We start from the raw sequence: 12195 nt of genomic DNA on the forward strand, positions 1-12195 counted from the left end.
ATAGGCCTATTGGTTTGATATGATAAAATGTTTTGTTAAATGTGTTATAAAATCTTTAAAACATAACTACACTATAACCTTGCTCGCTGCCTATAACATACTTGAACTTGAACACTTATTAATTTACTAAATATAATACACATACAGCTAGAAAATGGCTGGACAGCTTCCCTTCCAAGGCTTCATTATTATTGTTAATTTTCGACGTCGAGTCAATATATGATACGATGAATTTGTTTTCTAAATTCATATGTTATTTTGCGGCGCATTGAGCCGCACAGGTTCACTAGTTCAGTTTAAAATGTTGACCTTTTTTAGCTCTTATATATACAAATTGACATTAATGGTTAAAAGTTATTTCGATACATTCATGGATTCAAAAAGATTCAAAAATATTATAAAACCAATTCAACATAGGCTTAAAATATTTCATTTATCTCCTCAGTATATAGGGCCAAAAGTTTACAATAAACTACCTGCTGGGATAAAAAAACATTGCCTCAGTTTCTAAATTTAAATCATCTTTAAAAAGTTTCCTTTTGGAGAGGGCATTTTACTCACTAGAAGAATATCTTGGAGATGTGATTACAATTTGAAAGGTATTACTTCTCCCATAGGTTTGTATTGATTGCTTTATTTGTTTTGTATTTTATAACGTAGATTTTTATAATGTAGATTTTTCAATGTATGATTTTATTAGACTTAATGACAAATCACCTGTCAAGAGAATTGATGTAATGTGATGATGTTAAATAAATAAATAAAAAATAAATAAACATTCTTGCGTGATATGAATTGTTCTGCCAACAAAGAAAACATACCTGGCCCGTCTGGATGATACTAATGACAAGCAGTTTATTTCATTAACATAAGTTTTAATTGTGTATTTATTTTTTAGACAAACAGTTGGCCCAGTCCATGGAGGATTATCTCGCTGCCCTCAAAAGTGCGGCGGCCACCAGGGAGTATTACCAAGTAAGTTAGGTTATGTTTATGAGTAAAATACCAGCTGTTGCCAATCCAACTTTATACAAGCCATGCATAGTATCTGTTTACATTTTTTATATTCATCCTATATTAATACACTTTAATTCAGTTTTTAAAAAAAGAGCCCTAGTTTGATTGATTGATTAGTTTCCTAGTCTAATTGACATCAAAACGTCATTCATATCACTTACCGGTAGTCTTATATTATGTTAAACTACAAAGTATGTACCGTACATATTTATGATGGTAATCTGTACATTTTAAATTTAGAAATATAATTCCAGCTAGGCATTCATATAATGAGTAAACTACACTCCCCAAAAATGAAATTTGTAAAGAATGATTTGAAAATAGCGAAGGAGGTATTATCATAGACTAAGCAACACTAAGGGAGTATGTTTTATCTATGGTATTATTCCTTTGCTAGTAATTGACATACTTGGACATTTATTTTTAGTTCAGTATAGGCATAGACTAACCAACACAAGTTGACTTCTCATCCCATTGTACATTTTGAAGCAAGTTTTTCGTGTCTAGTTCATGTAAGTGACACATGGGCGCTAGTGTCGACGAAACTTTGCTTCTATTATTTTAGGGTTAATTTCTTGATTTGTGCTTTACTGTTTGGTTATATAACTAGGGGACAAGTTATTGTTTATGATTAGATCGTATTATTTGGTTAAACGAAGTTTTAAATGGCTGTAATAACGGGAAACAAATTGTAAACAAAACACGACCTCTACATAAACCGTACAGAACTAACAATAAAATTGTCTTCAGCTGTTCCATAAGGATGAGAAATCTACTAAGGGAGTATGTTTTATCTATGGTATAGGCTACTGTAAAAATATGGAAGGTTTTAAGTCTGTTAGATGGATAAGCACAACCCTTCTCATAGCAGTAATGAGTTTCTTGGATGTTTCAGCAAATTGCGTCGGATGCCCATGACCTGTTGTCGGGCAAACACAGCTGGGTGGCCACCTCCCATGCTCGCCCCACGTACTGCAACGTCTGCCGAGAAGCGCTTTCTGGTAGGTAGCAAACCATACAACTACCTACATATATCTTTTGATAACTAATGTCAGCAATGCTTCCAACGCACTATGCAGTAGGCCTAGATTTTCTGAAGCCTGTTTTGGATCCTTACCCTACAAAGACATTAACAAAAAGGACCAGTGTTGAATGTCTAGCTTAGGTTTATTAGTAAATATCATTCAGGGTTGTTACGCTAGCTTAATTAAATGACTTATTGACTTATCACTCTACCCTAGATACCTAATTAAATGTCTTCTCTTAATTTTCCCTAGTTTTCACGTTAACGTTTTATTGGTTCTGATAGGAGTCACATCACATGGGTACAGCTGCGTAGTCTGCAAATGCAAAGTACACAAACGATGCTCTACAAAAGCCATCAGCAACTGCAAATGGACCACATTGGCAAGCATCGGAAAAGACATCATAGAAGACAAAGATGGGGTAAGGATTACATAGAATTAAATAATTTATTGTTCAATTTGTTTTAATGTCTGCCTCACCCAGGTTGTATTAATATTTTTGAATCGTCTCTTGTACCAGTATATTGGTAAACTTCTTTGAGGTGTTTTGTCTTTGAAAAAAGTATCTTGTTTTGGACTCTATTAAGAGTGTTTTTTGTTTTTTTGGAAATTTCAGTATGACTATTTATTATTAAAGGAAATTATTGATTCTGTCAACACAATTACATGTTTGGTAAATGTTAATAATCAAGATAGGCTCGTCCATTTACTGACAAGGTCGCTTCAGTAAATGAGCCTCAGCCCAGGAGCGCAAGAGGTTTTAGGTGTGTTTAAGGGCGGTATGGGAAAAATTCCCGGCAATGAAGGGGGGGGGAAGAGGAAATATCTCAAATATCCCTCGGACCTATTGTGCGTCATGTCCAAACTACGAGCCTTGCATCTGAGGCTTAAAGACCATTAAAAAATCTACATATTCACTTATTCAAATTGTTAAGTCAAATTTCCAAAAGCTGATAGGCTAAGTATAATCGGGTCCGCGGAATTGGCTAACTCTGGAACTCGCTAACCCCATGTTTAAATGCCCTATCTTAAAATTTGGTCGATGAGAGGAACTCGCTAACTTGTTCGGTTTCGGAATTGGCTAACTCCGGAACCCGCTAACCCGCTCCAGAGCCGGGTTAGTGACTTCCGTACTAGGACAGAATTCGCTAACTCGGTCCCTCGGAGGAACTCGCTAACTTCCAATCAGAAGCGTCGCGCGCCGGCCAATAGGAGCAAAGCACGAAGATTGTTGGCCAGTGTTGCCGAAAGTGTAGTACCTACGATCGTATCGGTACCATAATATCGTATCCAATGAATAATTCGCAGTAAGAGCAATGTGGTTGATGTTACGTATATTGAGAAGTAGGCTATGTTTATTATTATTGTTATGATTATTATTAGCGTGGAAAATGCGTTATTATATTCTTATTTTAATTGTTGTTTATTCGTTTGTAAAAAGATAGTTCGTTCGGTTATTTTGTTGATGAAATATTTATTTTCATAGGCCGTAATTTGCTCCTTTTCAAATAAATTGCATTAAATATATGAAATGCTGCAAATAAAATTATCAAGTTCGTATTTGGTAGACCGGGTTTGTAGCCGTGAATGATTTTCCTTGATAGGCTATAATATGGCTCTTTAAAGGTCTATTTTATGTCTGTCATGCGGGTTATGGTTTTTGTTATCACATATTTTTCTAGTATTCGTGGTTATACTGTATGATTACCCAAATAGTTTCGAGTCGTAATGTTAATCAAAAATAAAATAGGCTTGGTATTTGTATAGGTAGATGATATACTTAGTAACATTAATATTAATAATTTAAACCTGAAACGTGGAACAGTTTATGACAATATTTCGTCTTTACTTTAGTCTAACAAAGGAATTTAAATGTTGTTACATTATTTATGTTGCTGGAAAAATATAACATAATTCATTTACCATAAATTGAAGCAGTATTAGGCCTATAATAGTGTCTCCTGTTCAAGTCAACCAACAATTAGCAACTGTAAAAATATTATTTACTGATATTAATACTGAGTTTATTATAATAAACTTTGCCTATTATAGACACAGTATCAATACACTTAAATTTATGATATAAATAATACGTAGCGTAGATTTATTGTTTTCCACATAAATGTTTTTAAATGATTTTACATGATCCGTTTAACACTTTTATGACTATTTCATTTTTTAATTTTGATGGAAGAATATATTTTTTCAATTCGTAAAAAATATTGTAATATAGTCCCTGCTCTTTCACCAATCATTATGCTAATTACTGATATACAATTTAGATTATATTAGTTTCTTGAATAATTTTCACATTTAGGCCTGCATAAATTTTCCTCTTTTCTTCATCTACTTCTTAGGGTTGATTTGTTGATATTTCAAACCTTACAGTTGGATAAATTATAATTCTACTTTTATATGTTGTATCATATATTAAAATAATGCTCCGGTAATTGCCGTAGACCTGCTATGCCTAGAATTTTGAGGATTAAACTGCCGATCTACTTTAAGTGTGTTAGGTCTAAACGTCACTACAGAAATGTATTTTATTAAGTGTTAATAAATATACTTAAAAAATTTTTTTTGTAGGCTTCGCATTTAGTAGCATGGGTGCCGATCGTCAAAGTTTTGGCCTATTTTGATTTAAAAATTCTTCTGAGTTAAGACCTAGTTGTTATATATTCTTTAAGCTTAGATTGAAACTTTTCAGCATCTTCAATTTCCCTAATATAGCCAATGAATTTTAGATGAAGAGTAATCAATAAAGTGGTAATGTATATGGAGTGCATTAAATATTAGTAAATTCCTATTATCATATACCTCTTATACCAAACATCCATCGCTGACCAATGACTGGATAGATTTCGTCAAAAAGTTTCAAGTTTTATAATACTTTATAATGTAAACAAGTTAACATGGCAGTAGGTCATGAGATCCATTTATCACTTTCCTCTATAAAATATTCTGGAATAGAGAGGCCGTGCCTTGAGAAGTTCCTCGACTTTCTTTTTAGAATTCCTGAGAGGGAGTGACTTTGTGTTCTTGTCCAGATGGTTGTAGCCTGATTCCAAGGACAGGATTGCAGTCTTTTTGCTTACTCAGCCTGCAGAAAGCTAACCCGTCCCGTAGGCTATTTGAACGGGTTGTTCTCTATAAATTTTTTTAACGTATATTTCATAATGTACTAGAAGAATTAGACGTTTTCCAATGACTTATGTATTCTAAAGTTATAAAGGAAAGAAATTGATCTTATGTCTTACGTGTTTTTGGTTTATTCAGTATGAATTGTGTATTTCAGTATTTTAAAGAATTGTTGTGATTCTAAAAATTGACCCAGATGTTCCTGTTTGTTACAATTTGTATGAGTGGTGGTTATAGATAAAGAGACAGCTGATTGTTTCCAACAACGAAGCTATTACGTTTTCCTACAGTTACCTATCAATGTAGGCTATATGTTCCCTCACTGATTTGAGAAAGCAAAGTGACCAATTCGCTCATCAGTGAGACAATGTTATCATTGTCTCACTCACTCCAGATTTGCAACGTGAAGACACGAAATAGTGAGCGCGTAACATACAGACAAGGTCGTATGCGCGCGAAGTACATTACCTGACCTGCAGAATACCTCCTCTTCATCGTTGACCAGCCTGGGCCGGATATATAGCGTCAAAGTCCTTACAAAACTACTATTTACAAATAAATAAACATATATTTAAAATATACTGACTGCGCATTGGCGGTGGATGCTTATTCCAGCGACATTGACAGCACTGGCTGTAAATCAGCTGGTCAGCTGTTGTATAATTAAATGTAATATTAAAAGTTCACTTCTGTGTAAAAATATGTCACGTTTATTTACCAATTTATTTTTTTTATGGTAACTGTAGGAAAAATAAAATGTGCAGCTCGAGTGCAAAGTGCAATTGCTCACTAGTTGCACAAATAAATACTGTTCAGTACTTCATTCACAACACTCGTCCTTCATTAATTTATGCTCACTCTGTTCCTGGTATCATATAAAAAATTTAATATCATAGTGTTCAAAAATGGTGTATCTTACATTTTTTAACCATGCCGCCAGATTATCTATTTTATTTATTTAATGTACCTCCATGTCCAAGTCCAAGTGTATATGGCTGCTGTGACTAGCACCACGCTAAATTTTGTTTTAACCTCCAAACTTGGGTTGTCATCATATAGAGCCAATGCCATTCAATTAGCGTTTGCAAAGTTTTCATGAACCAACATAATAAATAACTTCTTAATGATGTTATAATTGCCTTTTAATTGCTTTGAGCTACGTAGCTATTATATTCCCCCTAATGGATTTGATAATAGAAACCAATACCGAAACAATTATCTTTATTGACACTGACGTTTTGAACTACGGCAGATTACGACTATTTCGTCGTGCAAGGTTGGCAACGCTCCGTGCAGTGGGCGCGGCCGGGTTAGCGACTTCCAGAGTTAGCGAATTCCGCCGCGGGACAAAATCGAGTTAGCGGGTTCCGGAGTTAGCCAATTCCTGACTGGGACGGTTAGCCAGTTCCAGAGTTAGCCAGTTCCGACACACGACCGAGTTAGCGAGTTCCAGAGTTAGCCAATTCCTACGTCTCGTATAATCTGTTATAATATTGCCTAAATGCTCAACCTTATGGAACAGATATCATGCTATTTAAGTTGTTATTTTGTTAGTTTGCGTTTGCAAGTTTTAAGCCTAACAAGCTGATTTAACCTTGAATAGATGATAACATTTTAGCTTATTAGTATAATTAGGGTACCGTACTATCTTTGTTTTCACTCTGAGTCAGGGCCGGTTTAACCCATACGCGAACTAAGCGGCCCCATATGGCGCCACAAAAAATTGGCGCCGTGGTGCCAACGGAACAATTTTTTTTTAGTAAACAACGTAATTTTGTTTATTTTCGCTCAGAGTTCAAGTATTCAAAGCACCACAATAAAGGCCTTTAAGACAATAATAGGTTTTTTACATACCTCAGTCAAATAGTCCAAAAATGGTATTGCTCAACAGCTTACATGTTTCGTTGCGAAGACAACATTATCAAAGCTTGCAACTCTTCAAAAACACATTTAAAACACGAACACAGAAAACATTAATATGGTATTTTATTGGTGTTTTAAATGTGTTTTTGACGAGTTGCAAGCTTTGATAATGTTATCTTCGCAACGAAACATGTAAGCTGTTGAGCAATACCATTTTTGGACTATTTGACTGAGGTATGTAAAAAACCTATTATTGTCTTAACAATATAGTCCAGGGGCCGAAAACATGAATTTTGAAAGGTATTTATTCTGTTTGTACCAACAGCATATGAAAAATGTGTATATTTGTACAGCACTACAACTCAAGGACTTAATGCCATTTGTAGTTTCGATTTGTAGTGAGCTGACGCTCGGCAGTCGGCAGCGTACTACAGCGCGGCGCCTGTGGGTTTCATTTCATGACTCATGTTCTGAACCACATTCTGATGTTCTGAACCAGATTGATACCAACTCTGCAATTAAAGAATTTGCCAAGATCAAAGCTAGGAAAATTAATTTTCAATTGCTAAGAGCTTTTGAACCGTTCAAATTGATAATTTTGTATTCTTTTTGTCAAGGTAATAAATTTGGTTTTTCATGTTTTCTTCATGTTTAATGTGTTCAATTAAAAATTCCTCTCTTGTCATCTATCTACACCTGTTTTTCATTGTAATAGGCTTTAACTTATATCGTATCCAAGTTCCTGTAATAGTATATTACGTTACAAGTCCTGAAAATAAGTGTTTACCGGATGAGTGTGGTCATTCCCGTGCGAGACGGTCGAGTACGGGATTACCATACAAGTCCGGTTAACACATTTTGGACAAGTTACGTACGATAGTTTACGCCATACTACTAAATCTGTACAAATCCTTACATATTACTACCACCAACTAAAGGACTAAAAATCACTAGTCATAACCTTTAAGAGAGGTTATGTTTTTGTTTATAACCACTCATTGTCACCCAAATACATTGTAATCAGCTGATTGGTGTCCGGTAAAACTCATTACAGTACAGTAGTACGCAATGAAACCCCATTTGATTAAGCTGGCGGCAAACAGCTGTTTTCTGGACTAAATCCTTGTGTGGGATGTTCGTCAAAATAGTGTAGTGTGGCTCACATTTAGAAATAAATTGTTAACTTAGGCCGTGATGCTCGTCAAGCATGACGTCACGATAGAAGACGGCAATGACGTAGGTATTTATTTATTTATTTTCCAAGGAAAGAATAAAACAAGCAGCTGATCACAAACGGCAAACATTACGTCATTGCCGCCTTCTATCGTGACGTCATGCTTGACGAGCATTACGGCCTATTTTTTTAGTGTAGCCTTGGTTTTGCTAAAGTTTATACGATGAGTAAAAGTGTAAAAATGTAAAATTCCTGGGAATAATAAACAGTCTTTTATTGCAAGTATTCTTCTAACCTAAACTTATAAAAAAGTTCTTAAAAATTCACAAATAGAGTTAAGTAATGTTCATGGTTTGAGGGTGGGGTGGTGGGGGGGGGGATTCTAAGTGGCGCTGATTCGGGTGTTCGCTTAACTCTAAAAAAATTCCTAAAACCGGCCCTGCTCTGAGTGCATTTTTGCCATGTCCTTTTATCATGTTATGCCGATAGTGATATCTTTTTCTTTAGTTACAAAAAACTGTTAGCACTTGTTTTTATATTGGTAGTTATGCTTTTGTCCTTGCCTCCTTTCATTGTCAACAACTGATACTCATTTCAATCAATCTTTTATTCAGTTGTTCCTATTAAAACACCAAGTGTTACAAAATAGCATGGAACTATGGTAAGGCATTAGTTAACTAATTCTTTAGTGCATTAACTTTTGTTTGTCCAGATTAAAATCTTCTAATTGATAATTGATAATCAGTTTTAGATCAATATAAAAAAATATATTGGCCTAATAATCTTAAATTGCTCCAGAACATATCAATGCCACATCAATGGATGGAGGGGAACCTGCCCGTCTCGGCAAAGTGTGCTGTGTGTGAAAAAACATGCGGTTCCGTTCTGAGGTGAGTGTACAAATGTTTGGACTTACAATTAAGTGTCGAATACTCTGTACCAATTGTGCTGTTTGATTCATTAAATGGATTTTTTAAATTAACTTCAGTGGTCAGAGCAGACAGTTATTTTACAAGGGATTGTCTGATCTTAGAAGATTACCGTCGGTGTTTTTATTGGCCAAATTATTCAGAAATAAAAGTAGGGTACCGGTATCTTAAGCAGTGGGTCAGCTAATTTAAGGTCAATAGTTTTGAAATTTTAGAAACCCCTTTAAAACCATTAACTATGTCAACCAAACACTCTAAGACTGTAGATAATAAAGTTGTTGTCTTCTCACACATTATATTAATTGAATCCAATTAAATGTAGTGAGGGAAAAAAATATAAATGCTTATTTCCAAGAAAAAACAACTGTGAGGTTTTATTTATTTATTTAATAAACCATCAAATTTTGCTGTTAATGTATAAAATTTCTTATGGAATCGTTTCAAAGTACTGATGGGCTAAAATAAAGTTTACAGTTTTATCAACTAAACGGTTTTTACTATTGTGTGTTATGGGGGAGCAAGCTGGTGTAGTGGTTAGAGCGCGGGACTTCAGTCCCTGAGGTCCCAGGTTCAAATCCCGCCAAATCACCAATGGATTTTATCTAAGTGATAATGCCCCAATCCCTAGGTCTAGCCTAGCCTGAAGTAATGTGAAAAACAATCCCGGGCTTGTGCCTAGTGTCATTGACTATTGGATAAATAGTCAAAGCTAGCGTCCTAGAAAAAAAAAACCTATTGTGTTTTATTTGATGAGTATAGATAAAATCACAAGTACTGCAGTCCTGTGATAGACATTCTGCACATCATCTTGCCCAAATGTCTGACTCATAAAAGACAAAGAGCTATCAAGTTTTATGTTCCCCGTTTCAGTTCATTGATGTTTGAGATTGGATGGTTCAAATCCAGTGTAAAAATACAGACAGAAATTCTTTAGCAAAGTTTTTATCCCTAGAAACATTTCTAGAAGCTTCTAGAAACTAGAGTTTCATCAACAGTGGCGGTCCTAAGGGGGGATGGGAGGGATATATCCCCCCCAAAATATTTTATATTTTATTAGCTAACATAAATACTATTAGCTATAAGCTGGAATTCTCAAAAAAAAAACCGACTTTTGCTGGATCACTAATTCTAAGGAAATTGCCTGCCTCTATAAAGGAGGAATCAAATTATAAATTATTTAAATCTAAATTTAAAAAAAAATATTTAATAGGAAAGGCGCCTTATATAATGGAGGAACTCATTGAATAAATATTCATACTTCAAATGTATTTATATCTAAGCTAGTTTAGTACTTTATACTTGACACTATTTTTGTACCCATGTACATGTAAGGAAAATAAAGATGTTTTGATTTGATTTGATTAGCTGGAGCATATTTTACAGCTCAAATAACGTGATAGCATAGATAAAACATACTCCCGTAGTAGATTTCCCATCCTTATGGAACAGCTGAAGCCAATTTTATTATTAGTTCTGTACGGTTTTCTGTAGAGGTCGTGTTTTGTTTACAATTTGTTTCCCGTTATTACAGCCATTTAAAACCTCATTTAACCAAATAATACGATCTAATCATAAACAATAACTTGTCCCCTAGTTATATAACCAAACAGTAAAGCACAAATCAAGAAATTAACCCTAAAATAATAGAAACAAAGTTTCGTCGACACTAGTGCCTTTGTGTCACGTACATGAACTAGACACGAAAAACGTGCTTCAAAATTTACAATGGGATGAGAAGTCTACTTGTGTTGGTTAGTCTATGGTGATAGGTACCTATAAAAATACATAATTAGGCTTTGAATTCCACATTTTTACCGGGGGGAACCCTTGGACTCCCCTTTTTTCTGGGGAATATTTAATACCCCCACCCCCTGGTAGTCATCAACCCCCCCCCCCCCCCCCCCCGGTGGTCATCAAGAAACGATGGGTGGGTCTGGTAACGATCTTGCTTGGAATTGAACTAGCGACCTTCAGATTGGAAGACAGGGTTTTAAAAAGGAAAAGAATTAATAACTAAGTTTGTATCTATTCTAGATTGCAAGACTGGCGATGTCTATGGTGCAAAGCTACAGTACACACCGCATGTAGACCTGGTATGTTGGAAGTCTGTCCTCTCGGCCCATCACGGGTCAGCGTGGTTCCACCAACAGCATTGCACAGTATAGGTAAACTTTTGTGGAATTTACGATGAGTTTTTTTATAGGCTATCTATTGACTACATCAGAATCTCTATTCCTTAATTACGTTTTATTCCTTGATAATGTTTAAATGAAACATTACTTGATAAAACAAAACTGTCGAAATAAATAATCATTCTACATCCATACGACTTATTTAATCACCTGCACAACTGTGTGAAACAAAAAGTACAGTCGACTCCTGATCCGACACTTAATAGTCTAACATCCTTGGTAATCCAACAATGAATGTCATCAGACAGTATCGGTAAAGTACAAAAATTTGATTTGTCTTGTGTGTGAGGTCAAAAAAAAGTGAAAAAAGTCAAACAACTTTCCAGTTGCGGTGCCCAATCTAATCATACGGTCCTTGCAGTGAATAACAGTCATTATTTAGAAGAGAAGGTAAAGAAGGATTACATCAATTAGGATGGTGTGTGGGAGGGATGATGGAAAGGTTAAAGGTTTGACCTAGAAGGAAAGAGACGACTTGTTTAAAGACAATTTTATTCATGACGAAGCACCTGTACAAACATCCTGTAATACTCTGTAAGTTTTGTGCCAATAAATATCATTCATTCAATGTTTTGAATGACCAATCCAACATGTAACCCTCCCCAATCATTTTGTTTACTGTAGGTAGTGACGAGGCGTGGGAAGCTATACGACCGCAAGACTGTTCACCTCTGCTCGTCTTTGTCAACTCTAAGTCTGGCGACAACCAGGGTGTTAAGTTCCTCCGAAGGTTCAAACAGCTGTTGAACCCAGCGCAAGTCTTCGACCTTATCTCCACCGGGCCAGGGCTTGGGTAAGTGTAGGCTTTTAGATACTGTATACATCCTAGCTATTTGGACCAGTACCGATTATGTTCA

At 35.3% G+C, this 12195-nt stretch overlaps 1 protein-coding gene across 2 annotated transcripts in view; it reads left to right on the top strand.

Moving 5' to 3' along the window:
• Positions 1 to 12195, top strand: part of LOC128991332 (diacylglycerol kinase eta-like) — a 154313-nt gene that overhangs the window by 112711 nt on the left and 29407 nt on the right. For both annotated transcript variants that reach the window (XM_054414137.1, XM_054414136.1), the window contains 6 exons: positions 899 to 975; positions 1913 to 2018; positions 2327 to 2463; positions 9016 to 9107; positions 11181 to 11311; positions 11963 to 12131. In XM_054414137.1, the coding sequence (XP_054270112.1) occupies positions 919 to 975; positions 1913 to 2018; positions 2327 to 2463; positions 9016 to 9107; positions 11181 to 11311; positions 11963 to 12131 (692 nt within the window). In that variant the 5' untranslated portion in view covers positions 899 to 918. The remainder of the gene's footprint in view (positions 1 to 898; positions 976 to 1912; positions 2019 to 2326; positions 2464 to 9015; positions 9108 to 11180; positions 11312 to 11962; positions 12132 to 12195) is intronic.

This window comes from Macrosteles quadrilineatus, unplaced genomic scaffold (assembly GCF_028750875.1).
Source record: "Macrosteles quadrilineatus isolate MER2022 unplaced genomic scaffold, UCM_ALF_1.0 Scaffold_4__1_contigs__length_99947679, whole genome shotgun sequence".
Taxonomy (NCBI): domain Eukaryota; kingdom Metazoa; phylum Arthropoda; class Insecta; order Hemiptera; family Cicadellidae; genus Macrosteles; species Macrosteles quadrilineatus.